The 15,152-nt window shown below is 37.2% G+C and overlaps 1 protein-coding gene across 3 annotated transcripts in view; it reads right to left on the bottom strand.

The window, feature by feature from the left end:
* Nucleotides 1-15,152, bottom strand: part of CLIP4 (CAP-Gly domain containing linker protein family member 4) — a 74,081-nt gene that overhangs the window by 12,991 nt on the left and 45,938 nt on the right. For 2 of the 3 annotated variants that reach the window (XM_028099607.2, XM_028099606.2), the window contains exons 13-15: nt 14,597-14,720; nt 9,842-9,906; nt 4,262-4,334 (exon numbers count right to left, since the gene is read on the bottom strand). In XM_028099607.2, coding sequence (XP_027955408.1) covers nt 4,262-4,334; nt 9,842-9,906; nt 14,597-14,720 — 262 coding nt within the window. Of the gene's footprint in view, nt 1-2,531; nt 2,850-4,261; nt 4,335-9,841; nt 9,907-14,596; nt 14,721-15,152 lie in introns of those variants that run through there. The other variant, XM_028099608.2, reaches the window with a different exon arrangement.

The following is a 15,152-nucleotide window of genomic DNA, read 5'->3' as shown; positions in this document are numbered from 1 at the left end:
GAGACAAGGCAGAACCTGTTACCAAAACTGCATGGTGCCTGGAAGAAACCGGGTCCTCCTGGTTCTCTATCCCATTTCACTGTCTATATTTCCTAAAACACTATCACACACAACACTGCATTTCCTTCCATTAACAACTCTGTAAGAAAGGAAGACCACTCTAATTTCATGGGTAAGAAAACTGAGGTCCAAAGATTTGTCCCAAGCCACATTTGCCAACACATGATAGAATTCTAGTCAGAAAATATAATGGAAAAACGTATTATTTATTACAAACATACACATACAATGATAAGGTTAACAAAGAATGCATAACACCTGTTGGGAAAAGTACAAACCTTTACTGAAGAACACACAAAAGAAAAATATACAAGCTTTGCTCCTGGATAGAAACATATATGTGTCAATTCTCCCTAAATTCACCGCCCCGAGGGATATTTGCAACCTCACAAAATCAGTCTAAATTTCAAATAAAAATGATGCCATGTATCATTTCCTGAGCACCTACTATGTGCCAGGCACTTTCCATCCACTATCTTATCCAACCTCACCCAAGCCACTGCCATAGATATTATCTCCCTTTGAACAGAAGAGGAATTTGAGGACCAAAAAAAATTAAGCTATTTGCCTATGGTCGGAGATATGGTGAAGAAGACAGATGGGGCTCCCGTGCAAGGTGGTCCAAGCACAAAGGCCAGGTGCTTACAGCCACAGATGGGTATTAGTAATTAACACAAAAGTGAAAAATAACACAGCAAAGATTTACATTGCCAGCACATTAAATTCTAAAGTTACTATAACTAAAACAATGGGGCTCTGGCACAAGAATGTACTTCTACATGACACAGAAAAGATACCTTAGAGAAATACACATAATTTCTTATGTGATTAAAAAGGAAAACTTCAAATCAGTAGGGACAGGAGTGAACATTCAACTAGGAGTGCTGTAAAAATCATTTGGGGGGAAAGAATATGATTCTTACCACTCGCTGTATGTTAAAATAATTTTCAAATAAATTAAACAGCTAAATACATACATTAGAAAACAGGAAAGAACCAGAAGGAAATAGAGCTGGATATCTGCCTGAATACACACACACACACACACACACACACGGGAAGGGAGGGAAACAGAAAATGTATGAAAAGTCTAGCATCTACTCTTAGTTAAATTATTATTTTTTCACTTATTATTATGCCATAAAAACATTTCCATATCACAGGACAGTCTTTTAAAATACTGCAAAAGCCACACTGAGGAAAACTGTTAAAGAATACAGGATTTATTAAGGGAAAAACTTTCAAAGGGTATGGAGAATCTGATTCGTCCATCTTGGTTTAAAATTCAGATACATGCTTTAGGAAAAAAATTAGGAAAGTATACACCAAAACGAAGTGATAATTTCATCTAGGTGATAAAAATTACAGATGATCTTTATCTGCACTTAGTTTTTTATAATTTTTCAAATTTTGTACAATCAACTTTCATAATCAAAAAAGTTTTAAGAGAAATAAACTAGTAATAAATGAATTCGAGATCTAAACCAAAAACTCATGGTTTGGGTGAAGAGTTAACATTCTAATAAGAATGATCTGATTCAAGTTACGTCTAAAAGCTCTAAAAGCTCTAAAAGCTCAGGGAAGTGAGAAACTAGGAATTACAGTACATTTCAGAGCTACTCATTCAAAAACATTAACTAACCACCTATGAAATGGCAGGCCCAGGGTTAGGTTCTAGATTTGTGCATAATAATCAGTAAAATGTCATCAATACCACGATACAGACTGTGTGCGGTGCAGAAGGAGCACAGGAGGAGGAAGAAGTCTATCCTCCCTTAAGGGCCAGGGAAGACCCTTCAGTGAGGAAGTGACCTGTAAGCCTCACCGGTGAGGCTATCCCCACGAGACCGAAGTCAGGGGCACACACAGGAGCCGTGCGTGCAGGCGGGCCTTCAGATGCCGTGCCAGTGAATCTGGACTTCATCGTGTGTTTGAGAATTGAGAAGCTTCAAGGCACAGGCAGTGAATGCAAATGGATGATGTGACATAATGGAACATGCAGCAAACAGGATTCTGCGAGTTCTGCCTAAAGACATTCAAATTTGAGCTGACCACACAAACCGTGTCCACAGGCTGGATCCCACAGAGGGGACGCGCCGTGACAGCACGGAGAGGCGCTGAGAGAAGCTGGCAGGACCAGGCTGCATGTGGTGACAGGACACAGATGCAGGCCGGATGCCAGGTGGGCGAGGATGGACTCCCCGTGACCACCAGATCACTGTGGTGCCGGGTTCAATTCCCAAGCCCCCTTCCTCTCTAGTCCTATTCTTGGCATTAGATCCACATAGAATTCTGAAAACATGAGAACTGCATCAAGCCCCTTGCCATCATGTTGTCCTCTGAATGAAATGCGTTCATCACTGTCATTTCGACAAATGACGCAGAAAACCAGATCCTGCCCGCCTGTCCTCACGTCCTCTCTCATGTGGGGCAGGCACGTCCTTTGCACAAACCCTTCAAGTTTCCTCCCCAGGAATTTTCATACCACTACGTTTTCCATGTTTCTTCTGGAAGTATCATTTATTTCCATATGAATAAACAAGAAAATGGTAGTGTGCGGGGAATCTCAACAAGCTCATTTTTCAACCCAGTCTTCAGAATCCATCATGCTTCCGGCCTGGTCACAGCACAGTACCCGATCCCCCCTGTGCCATCGGCAGAAGGCCAGCCGTCACTCCCACGTCTCCCCTAGCCCAAGGTCACAGGCAGCTCTCCTACTACCTGCCAACACCCAAAGTCTTCCTCTTGTTCCTCAGAACAGTGTCCACCAAACATTTCAGTCCCGTACTCTATAAGCAAACATCAATTATTTTTAAAATTGATTTTATACCCTCAATAAGAGAGGTTTTTTTTAAACAGGTACTAGTCTCAATCTGTACAAGGATCAGTAAAGCTTCATTTCTTTTGACTTTTATAGAAAATAAAGAGAAGGTCCTCACATTTTCCCTCGTGTCAGCAGATGATCTTGTGTCTACCCATACCTGCGGCGTAATTCCCATGGTTCAGATTTCTTGTCCTTCCCTTGGTTCCCTGCACATCGTGTTCCCCCACCCCCAGCATCGCACACGGTCTTTGACACTGCCCCTAACCCCAGGTCCTTTATAACCCGATGGTCTCTTCCTGGTATTTCTCCTATTCTGCCTAAGAACTCTTGGATATCTTCAAGAAACTGGAGCAGAGAGTCACTGCTCTTAACACACTCAGCCACTCAAGTGAGGAGACCAATTTCAACACTCTCAAAACTGGTGAAAGTTTGAAGGAAAGAAAAAAACAAAAACAAAACCCCCAGCCAACCCTGCTAAACAGTACCTAGCAATGTCTTAATCAGGGTTGGCAAGTGAAATTTCAGATCCTTGTGACGCCTGGAGTAACTTCCCAGCAGATTATATAAACCGCCTACCTGCTGCTCAGCTGACTGCCCAGTTCCAGCGCCTGGGCTCCACTTTCTAGTGGTTTCCAGAGTACCACACTTAAGCAAGGACGTGTGCTTTCCTGCTCAGCTAGTCCTTCTTTCCTTCCCCACCCACCCCTCCACAGCCACGGGCATTAGCCTTTAGATGAAGTGGAAAAATTTTAAATTTAAAAAAAAAAAAAAGAACTCCTTAATCCAATCAATCTAGAAGAGCCTCATATTCCTCTAAAAATAAAAAAGTTTCCCAGAGTGTCAGAAAAACATCAGGGGGAGTAAAGTGGGTCTGAGGGAAATCAATATAAATGAAAAAGAAAAAAAAATTCTATAAAGAAACAACAAAAAAAGCATTTTGAGCAGTATATTCTACAAGAGGGAGTGGGAGTATTTTTTAAAATAATACTAAGATCACTTTATGCAAACAGACCTGACATTTCTTTCATGTGTTGCTGAAAATATTAAATCAAATCTCTGACTAATTAAATAAACAGTTTAAAATCAATCCACCCTATTCAATGGTAACATAAAATGTAAATTCCTCCAACTCTTATTAATGGTACTAAACCCTCTGAAAATATATGCAGCATACTACTCTTAGTCATTGGTGACATTTTTAATTGAGCTCGCAGGGGAAGGAGGGAGGACTCTTCTCAATACACTCATCACACCTTTTCTTGTAAGTGCTAAAATTCTACCAAGCAATGCAAAAGGTACAAAATCTAATTTCTTCCTTCACAGAATCCTGTCATGTTCATCTTGAAAAGTGTTTTTCTAAATCTTCTTAATACTCACTTGGCAAAAGCATTTCTTCTGTTAATCTCTTTCTGGGAAGAAGCAGAAGTCGTACTGAAACTTCTCCTAAAACCTAAATGTCAAAGTTAAGGTCAAAAGAGGAAAAATAAATCACAAATTTGCAGTCCTCATTAAAAGGTATCTTTTATCATTTCTTCTATAGGTGTTCTACTCTATGAAATGTTTCTTTGGAAACAGAAAGCAAAGAAAGTTAAGTACATACAGAATATAATAGTGGTTTACATTTTTTTGACAATTTTTTATCTTACCTTTCTCATCAAACTATGCATATGCAAAAATAAGATCATGACATTCCATTTGGAGGTTTTTATTATAAAATTTCTTGAAAACCAAATAAAACTAAATTAGACACTGATAAAGCTGAATCTTTTTATTCTCAAATATTATAATCTTGATAAATCATATGAAAGGATAAAAACAAACAATGACCCATGGAACACTACATCAAAAACTAATGATGTAATATATGGTGATTAACATAACAATAAAAAATTTAAAGAAAAAAAAGATTTCATGAAAGGCACATTTTTAAAAAGATGTCTTCAAAAAAGTAAGATTTCCAGTTCTGGAAAGTAATGGCAGACCAGATGTGCTAAATCCATCTCTTGATCAAAGCAAGTATAATTTTATACAACTATAATTAAAAATATATATATGCCGTTGAGCTGATACAAAGGCACAATTTCAAAGAGATGTACCACAGGATTGCCACTAAATTCTAGAGAACTTTGGCTTCTGCCTTACCAGCTGCACAGGAGACAGGAAAGGACATAAAACCTGGGACCTACAAAAGGGGGACTCTAACACAAGACTCCTGGTTAAAATGCAGATTCCAACCAGCTCACCCTCAATGTAAGTTTAAATAAGGAACAGAATGAAACACCATTCTGACAAAAACAAAACAAAGTGGCTTGTGTCAATCTTAATGCTGAGAAGGTGGCAAAATTTTCTCCCTTCAAAATTTGTGATCATAAGCCAAATTAATTTTATCTATGTAATAAAAAAAAATTGCAGGGAATGTAAATTAAAGTAGTCCCAGGTTGGCAGTACCTCCAGTAATAACTGGCAGAAGTAAATATAATCTTCTCTGGAGGCATCAACCCAGGTCTCAAAGAATTCCTACACATTAAATTATGAGTAGAATAAGCACCTCACAACAATAAATTACAAAATTCACAAGGAAAGAAGGTACCATAAGTTAGGCTCACAGAAACAGATTGGCAGAACCATAAGTTAGGCTCACAAAGACTTCAGACATGGAATTATTTAACATAAAAATAACAATATTTAAAATGTTTAAAGACATAAAAGAAAAACTTAAAAATATTGGGAAATAACAAGTGATAATAAATAACTACAAAACAGATTTGTGAAAAGGAAAAAAGAAATGAAAATTATGTAACTAAAAACTTGGTAGTAGGATTAAACAGCACAATAAACATAGCTGAAGAAAGAATCAGGAAACATGAAAATAGAGCTAAGGATGTCTAGAATACAGTCCAGAAAGACCAAGGTGAAAAATATAAAAGAGGCATGGAAAAGTGAGAAAGTCTACTACACTACTCATCAGAGCTTCTGAAGGAGATAATAAAGAGATTGAAGGAGAAATATTTTAAGTATACAGACAAGAGTTTCACAGAATTGATCAAAGATACTAATTTCCAGATCCAGGAAGACCCATGATACCAAACAGGATAATCAAAAAGAAATCTCCATCTAGACAACATCAGAGTAAAACTATACAACACTAAGGAAATAGAGAAGACCTTTAATGGCAGTAAAAAAGAAAGATAAATCACCTACAAAAGTATGGGTTAGGCAGACTCATAGCAGACTTCTCAAAAAAGTGACAGAAGATGAAAATAATAAGATTATATTGTCAATGTACAGGGAGACAACATCTTTCAAACTCAAATTTTCACCAATTGTTAGGTTTACCCAGTAAAACTATCATTAGAAAAGACAAAAACTGACAGACCCTTTCTAAAAGAAATTTCAAAAAATATATGTGTGGTAGGGGCACCTGGGTGGCTCAGTCGGTTAAGCATCTGCCTTTGGCTCAGATCATGATCCCAGAGTCCTGGGATCAAACCCCACATAGGGCTCCCTGCTCAGCAGGGAGTCTGCTTCTCCTTCTCACTCTCCCTCTGTGCTCGTTTGTTCGCTCTCTTTCTCTTAAATAAAATCTTTAAAATATATATACAGACACACACACACGTGGTAGGAACAGAATGATCCCAAGTTAAAGTTCTGAAGATTAAGGACTAAAGTCACTGGTAAATATGTGAGCAAATTAAATATTGGTTATTAATTATATTTAAAAAACTATTATAATAATGCAAAATTTGTGGGGGAAATAAAATAGAAACTGAATAACTCAGTTTCTAAGGATTTTCTATCACTTGGGAAAGAGTACACCTGATGATCAACTTTAGACTTTGCTAAGTATGTATGTTACAGTACCTACAGTAATTACTAAGAAGTATGTTCATAGAGTATAACTTTCATTCAAGTAGAGAATGGAATGAGAACAAGAGGGGGTAGGAATATAACTAGAATAAAGTCAAGAAAGAGAACCACAAGTATAAAAAACTGAAAAGTAGCAAACAAATAGCATAAATAAACCCAAATATATGAGTACTTACAATAAATGTAAATAGGTGAAACTCTCAGGTTAAAAGGCAAACATTGTCAAACCATATTTTTTAAAGAAGTGAAATCCAACCATATTCTATTTATAAAATATTCCAAAAACATAAGCATATAGAAAAGTTACAAGACAGCTGATAGAAAAAGATGTATTAAGCAAATACTTGACCAAAAGAAAGCTGATATAAGGTAAAAGGAATTATTTAAAAAGCAATACCATTTACATTAACACCAAAAAATGAAATAGACTGGTATAAATCTAATAAGACATGTACAAAATCTATATGAGGAAAACTATAAAACTCTAATGAAAGAAATCGAATAAGATAGAGAGGTATTCCATGTTCATGGATAGGAAGACCCAATATCGTTAAGACGTTAGTTCTTCCCAATTTGATCTATACAATAAATGCAATCTCAATCCAAATCCCAACAAATTGTTCTGTAGATACTATTTGTAAAGTTTGTATGGAGAGGCAAAAAGCCCAGAATGACTAGCATAATATTGAGGGAGAAGATCAAGAAGACTGAAGAAACTTGAAGAATCACTATAAAGCTATTGTAGTTAAGACAATGTGGTATTATGAAAGATAAATAGATCAACGGAATAGAACAGAGAGCCCAGAAATAGACCCACACAGATATAGTCAACTGTTCTTTGACAAAAGAGCAGAGGCACTTCAATGGAGAAAGGAGAGATTTTTTAACAAATAGTCCTAAAATATGCAAAAAAAAAAAAAATGAATCCAGACATAGACTTTACACCTTTCATAAAAATTAACTCCTTGGATCACTGATCTACAGGGAAAACACAAAACTATAAAACTCCTACAAAGATAACACAGGAGAAAATCAGGATGACATTGAGTTCAACGATGACATTTCCAATATAACACCAAAAGCACAATTCATGAAAAAAAAATTGATACCCTGGACTTCACTAAAATCAAAGACTTCTGCTCTGTGATAGACTGCTAAGACAATGAAAAGACAAGCCGCAGACTAGAGAAAATGTTTGCAAAACACATTCTGATAAAGGTCTAGCATTCAAAGTATACAAAAAAACTCTTAAAACTCAACAGTAAGAAAACAATGAACACAATTTTAAAAATGAGCAAAAGACCAGAATGAACAATTCACCAAAAATGGACAGATGGCAAATATGTGCAAAGATCTTCAACTTCTGTTATGAGAATTGTGCCCGTCATTCATATGCTAAAATCCTAACCCTCAGTGCCTCAGAATGTGACTGTATTTGGAGACGAGGCCTTTAAAGTGGCAATTAAGTTAAAATCAAATGAAATAGGTCAGCCCTAATCCAAGATGACTGGTGTCCTTAAAAGAAGAGATTAAGACACAGACACATACAGAGGGAAAGACTTTGTTAAGACACGGGAAGACCCCCATCTACAAGGCAAAGCAAGTGCCTTAGAAGAAACCAACCCTGCCGCCAACACCTTGATCTTGGACTTTTAGCTACCAGAATTTTGAGAAAGTAATTCCTTTGTTTAAGCCACACCATCTCTGGTTCTTTGTTATGCTAGCCCTAGGAAACTAATACGTACGACATCATACATCATCAGGGAATTTCAAATAGAAACAACAATGAGATACTACTATACACCTATTACAATGGCAAAAATCCACAGGCCATAAAATTAATCTCAACAAATATTTAAGGACTACTTATACAAATCATTCTTACACAGATGGTTATCCTATGGAAAAAAATGTAATTAGACCCTCACTATATACAAAATCAATTCCAGGTGAATTGATAATTATGAAAAGCAAAAATACAAAACAAAACTTTTAGAAAGCAATATAGGAAAATATCTGTGTGGGGTTTGTTTTAGGAAAAGATTTCCTAAGATAAAACATGGAAAACATAATGGTTTGCTATTTTTTTTAAGATTTTATTTATTTATTTCTCAGAAAGAGAGTGAGAGCGTGCCCATGGCAGGCAGAAGGAGAAGCAGGCTCCCCGCTGAGCAAGGAACCTGATGCAGGACTTGATCCCAGGATCCTGGGATCATGACCTGAGTCGAAGGCAGACGTTTAACCAACTGAGCCACCCAGGTGTCCCAGTGGTTTGCTATTCTGATTACTTAAAATTTTTAAATATCTGCTTATTAAAAGACATCAAATGGGTGGTGGGGGCGGGGGAGGCAAAAGACAAGTCGAAAACCAGGCAGGTAAGACATTCACAACACACAGAACTGGCAAAGTATTAGTGTCCAAAATATATTCAGAAACCTACAAATTAATAAGACAAACCAAAAAAAAGTGGGCAAGAGACTTGAACAGGTACGTCATAAAAGAGAAAATGCATATGGCCCATCAAGAAGAAAAAAATGAGGTTCAACCTCATTTATAATCTGAAAAATGCAAATTAAAACCACGAGATACAATTTAAATCCATCAGATGGGCAAAGACTTCTCAATCAAACAGGACTAGTGTGAGATAAGGGGCTGCAGAGGCTCCCATTCACTGCTCATGGGCACGTGCACTGCAAACAGTCTGCAATTACCTAGGAAGGCTGAAGGTCTGGATGGCCCATGCCTCGCAACCCTAGAGAAACTTCGGCAAAAGTGTGCAATAGTCTAGTTTGTAGTAGTAAAAAAACAAATGTAACACAAATATCCATCAAGTATAGGATGAATAATATATTTTAATGGAACACTAACAAAATAGCCAACAACAATTAAATATATATACATTTTATAATATATATTATTTATTAATATATCTATACAGGGGTGATAAAGATTTTTTTTAAAAAATCAAGAGAATAATTAACATAAAATTCAAGACTCATAATCTGAGGACAAGGTATATGAGAATATAAAAAAATTGATGAATAAAAGCAAAGGAATAATTATTAGGAACATAAAACAGTGTAAACCTACCAGGATAAGAATGATTCTGTTTATTTGAAGAAATTTCTGAAAGAGTATCCAGGGAATCTGTTACCCTGTGAATAAAACAAACCTAATTAGCAAACCTCATTAGAAGAAGTAGCAGGTCTTCAGATTTAAGATTGCCTCTTAACTGAGGTTTTCACACCAGTGGTTATTTCTTATTTCACCTATTCAACAAACATTTATTGAGCATCTATTAGGAGCCAAGAATGAACTTCAGGCTAGCACTGAAGACGGGCACTAACAAAAATAGAAGAGATCATTGTTATCTAAGGATGAGTAATGCAGAAAAAGTCAACTTAAAGTAAATTCACTTAAAATAGAGACCTGAGTTTATTTCTTTGGAACCTGTATCTTCCAAAATGAAACTTAAAAATCTGAAAATAAATTTGTTTTATGTTAAATTTAACAAATGTTCGATCAGAATTATAAAAACATCACATTCTTAAATTGAAAAAAAAATACTGACTCAGTCTGCGTATGCATGTAATTTTCTGATAAAATTGCATGGCTAAATAGAATCCAACATCTTTTACTTTATATTTGACTCTCAGCACAACCATAAAGGTAACTTTCCTGCAGGTCTGTCTGTATTTTTTAATATTCAAATCATTCTTCATTGTTAAAAAGCCAATCCTCACAGTTTCATTTTCTTTCAGTTGTTTACTGACCTGACCCACAAAGCCTTCATTCTGTCACCCACTTCCTGCAGGACACTTGGTCACCATCCAGAAACCCTGCAACTCTCACAATATCTGCAATTCCATCTTGCACTTCATGTGCATCATTTTTACATGATATACACACTACGGCAATCAGTGAGAGACTGATGAACGCAAATAGGACTTGATGAAGAGGACAGATAAGTAGGTGGTGATGGGTAGTTGAGACGAACTTAATTCTAAAAGTGATCAGTTCATTAATAATAAGTACCTAATCGTGAGAACTAAGAATAAGAAAATTAATACTGTGCTGATGAAGACCACCTAAGCAAAAAATAGGTAAGTAGGTAGAGAGATAAGATTAGATCTAGTCAGTAAGTCTTCTTGGAATTTCTGCAAAGAAATACCGGATGATTTATATATTAACAGAAAAAAAGGTATGAACTCAGTGAAAGCTGGTGATAGTAAGAAAGCTATCCAAGCAGAGGAAATAACACTTGCGCAGATTCTCATAGAGGAGGCACATTGGTTTTTCCTCAATGGAAAGGAGGGGAAAAAAGACAACTACAGTCTAGGAGGAGTGGGATTGTGACTGGTCACTACTTTATTAAGACTGTCCTCAAGCAGTCCTTAGTTTAAAATTCCTTCTTCTCACAGATCAGTGGTGTCTTTCAAGAGCTCTAAAGCTGGTTTAAATTAGAAATTCCTCAAAATCAGGGACCATGTCTTTTTATTTGCTTATAGAATGCCTAGCACAGCACAAAGTGCTAAAAGACACTTAATAGTATTTGATGATGATGAATGAGACAATCAGAAGATGACAGGAAGACAGCTGGATTGAGACAGCAGTTCATTTAGAGAGAGAGCCCTGTATCTTCTAAGAAGAGGGGGGTGCTTTTAAATAAATCACCTTAAAGAAGACCAAATAGAAGGCGAGGGGGAAAAAAAAAAGGTAAAAACCATGTGTTCCATAAACAAAGCAAGAAAAAGAACATGAAACCATGAGAAAGAAAGTGGCTTCATAATATAAAAGGAGGAAAAGCTGTTACAGCATAAAAACACACTGCACTAGATTTGGTCAGTATTTACTGTGTCTAAAATATGCCAAACTATGTCCTCTGGGTAATCAAACATAAAATGAAGAACTCCAGTCCTCATGACTAAGAGACAAATAAAATTCATAAGAGACTATAGCAATGTGTTAATGAATATTTGTCCAAAGCATTAAGAGAACCCAGAAGACTGGGGACTCCAGCATGGATTTTCCCCTCAATCAATCAATCCAGAACACATCGGTCCTAAAGAAAGTCAGCAACCCTCTTTTAATCATTACAGGGTACTGGTTAAGAACATAACTTCAACTACCTGGGTTCAAATCTCCACTTGGGAGCTGTGCACACTTGCATAACTCACTTAACCTCCCTGTGCCTTACTTTCCCCCACTCTGAACTAGAGATAATTACAAGACCTGACCCAGAGGGAGCTTCCAAGGTGTGAACAGTGCATGCAGCGCTATTAACTGCTGACACACAGAAGTGCTGTGTGTTGGCTACGGCTTTTTCTCTATTTATAAAATGCCTACCACAAAACAGCAAACTATCTAAAAGCAAGGGCTTAGGAGAAACAAAATAACAAATCTGGGCTGAGTCCAGCTCCATCATTAACTAGTGTAAGACAGATCAAAATATGCCACTCCAAAACATGCCACTCTGGCAGAAGGATTATTTTGAGCTAAAGACATTTGAGAATCAACAAATGCAGGAGGATGAATGGATAAAGAAGATGTGGGCTATATATACAATGGAATATTATGCAGCCATCAAAAGGAATGAGATCTTGCCCTTTGCAGCGATGTAGATGGAACTGGAGGGTGTTATGCTGAGTGAAATAAGTCAACCAGAGAAAGAGATGTATCATATGACCTCACTGATATGAGGAATTCTTAATCTCAGGAAACAAACTGAGGGTTGCTGGAGTAGGGGGGGAGGGATGGAGTGGCTGGGTGATAGACATTGGGGAGGGTATGTGCTATGGTGAGCGCTGTGAATCATGCAAAACTGTTGAATCACATATCTGTACCTCTGAAACAAATAATGCAATATATGTTAAGAAAAAAAAAAAGAAGAAGATAGCAGGAGGGGAAGAATGAAGGGGGGGAAATCGGAGGGGGAGACGAACCATGAGAGACAATGGACTCTGAAAAACAAACGGAGGGTTCTAGAGGGGAGGGGCGTAGGAGGATGGATTAGCCTGGTGATGGGTATTAAAGAGGGCACGTTCTGCGTGGAGCACTGGGTGTTATGCACAAACAATGAATCATGGAACACTACATCAAAAACAAATGATGTAATGTATGGTGATTAACAATAAAAATTTTAAAAACCAACAACAAATGCAGGAAGAGGCTTTCTCTGAACTCTCCTTATCTGCCTAAAACAGGTGCTCCCAAAAAAGAACTCTTCTGTCCTATATCCGCTCCCCAGCAGTTTCATCAAGGAGGGAAGACCGACTCTTCTCATAGGTGAGGAGCTGGGAGGTTAATACCACATCACAAACTATCTTATCTCCCACCCAGCTAGCTTCCCTAAAAACCATGTGCCCTCCCACAAGTGGCCTTGTTCTCCCTCCCTTTCTCCTACTCAGATGGTCTACAAAAACACCAATCTCACCACTTATATGGGTATTCACTTCTTTCCGTGATGCCCAGGTGCATGCAAATTTAAATGTAATAAATTTGTATGCCTTTTCTCCTGTTAATCTATCTGTTGTCAATTTAATTCACAGATACCACCCCCCACAACCCCCTCATCAGCTACTGACCCTAAGAGGGCAGAGGAAAATTTTTTGCTCCCCTATGCTAACTATATGACTTTAGTTAAGTCACTTTATCTCTTGAAACTTTTCTTCACTGGCAAAATGAAACAACTATAATAACTTACAACTCACTGGGTTTGAGAGGGATTAATGAAATATGCATCTAAAGTACACTGTACAGAGCCCACCATTTACTAAATGCTCAATAAATGTTTGTCATAATTACTGTTATTTTCCAGCTTACCTGACTCAATACTTATTAGAATCAAATGAAACAACATTCAATTGAAGATACTTCATACACTGCAAAGCACTACATATGTTCAATACCATACTGTCATAAATAATGAGAAAAAAAGTACATCAAGTACATCAAAGAAGGAAATTAATACAAAAATTATGTGAAATTATTAAGAAAAACAAAGTGAGGTGGAAGACAGACCTAAAAAAAACTCTAAAATCTGCCAGGAGGCAGTCACACAGCCTAGGTAGAAGGGAACTAGATGGGGCTCTGGGATGTGATGGCAGATCCGTTCTCATGAACGTGATTACACCATATATGTTCTTTCCTATTTAAAGATTAGCATCCCATTTCCCCTGCACGGAAAAGCATGCCAAGCCAACTTCTCTCAGCACATAAGTCATTTCACATAATGGTACCTGGGATTTCATGAGAACTTGTTTCTGCTCAACTTGTTTTTTTAAAGCCAGAGTGAGCTGGTCCAGAAGTGTACCATCTTAAGGAGAAACACCGAGGAGGTACATTATATATAAATCCTTAAAGCTTCACTTCCCCCGAAGATCTACTGCCTATCTATTTTTGAAAACTAAAGAAATCAGAGGAAAAAGCCATTTTGGTTCCATTAGGTTTGGAGGAGAATGAATGGGGTGCCTGCTGGCAGGAAATTTAATGTAGTTAGGATGTGACTGAAGCAATCAGAGAGCATTTTTACTTTTGTTTGCATGACAGATTAAGCTTGCTGCTCTCACTGTTCTTAGCAGCAAACGCCACTTGTAATAGCCTACACAAACTCATAGGGTTTGCAAATGAGGAATAAAGGAGGGTTTTAAAATTGCAAATCCTCAGCAAAGCAAATTTAGCTTTCCATGAGCCTTCTCTCTGAAGAAGGTGGTGGGTTAACCCCTTGAAAGAAGACATGAGCTGTAGTCAGTGCCTGTCTTTAATATAAAATGAGGAACTCTAACTATAAACCACTGCAAATTACAAAAAGGCCTTGTGAAAAAACATAAATTTCCTTTTTCTCACCTTTGTACCCTGGATGGGGGAGCAAATATTCCATATCTTGGAGAACAACTAAAGTACTGCACACCTCCAACTGAACCATCATTCTTGCCATGGGGTTTCTCAAGCTCTATACCGTACCAATATCCTAGAACAAGAATATTGGATTTTAAAAGCATCCGCATTTCACCCAAAATGGTTATGCTATTATACAAACCCAGAACCCGAATGGCTTAACATTTTCACAAAATGACCAAAATGATGGAAGAGCATCATGATCGTTGAGCTTTCAAATGATAAAATTTGAAAATTTGAAAAAACGAACAGGAAAAACATTTTACAAGCACAATTACAGAGTTGTACATTAAAGGAGAGAGATAAAATACACAAATTTGGCACGACTTAGCTATTATGCAAGTAGTGTTATGACCACAGTACATCTACAAGCTATAATGAAAAAGAAACTGCCCTTGACTCAGTGATACAGCGCGTTTCAGTGAGAGCAGCACAACACAACACTGAGCCGTATGGATCATAAAGTGCGTGTGCAATCTTCTCCTTTCACTCTCCCAACATTCCA

The sequence above is a fragment of the Eumetopias jubatus genome, unplaced genomic scaffold (assembly GCF_037043125.1).
Source record: "Eumetopias jubatus isolate StellerSeaLion01/CBP00866 unplaced genomic scaffold, mEumJub1_p1.0 scaffold_9, whole genome shotgun sequence".
NCBI classification, from domain to species: domain Eukaryota; kingdom Metazoa; phylum Chordata; class Mammalia; order Carnivora; family Otariidae; genus Eumetopias; species Eumetopias jubatus.
This window is presented reverse-complemented; position numbering and strand designations above follow the sequence as displayed.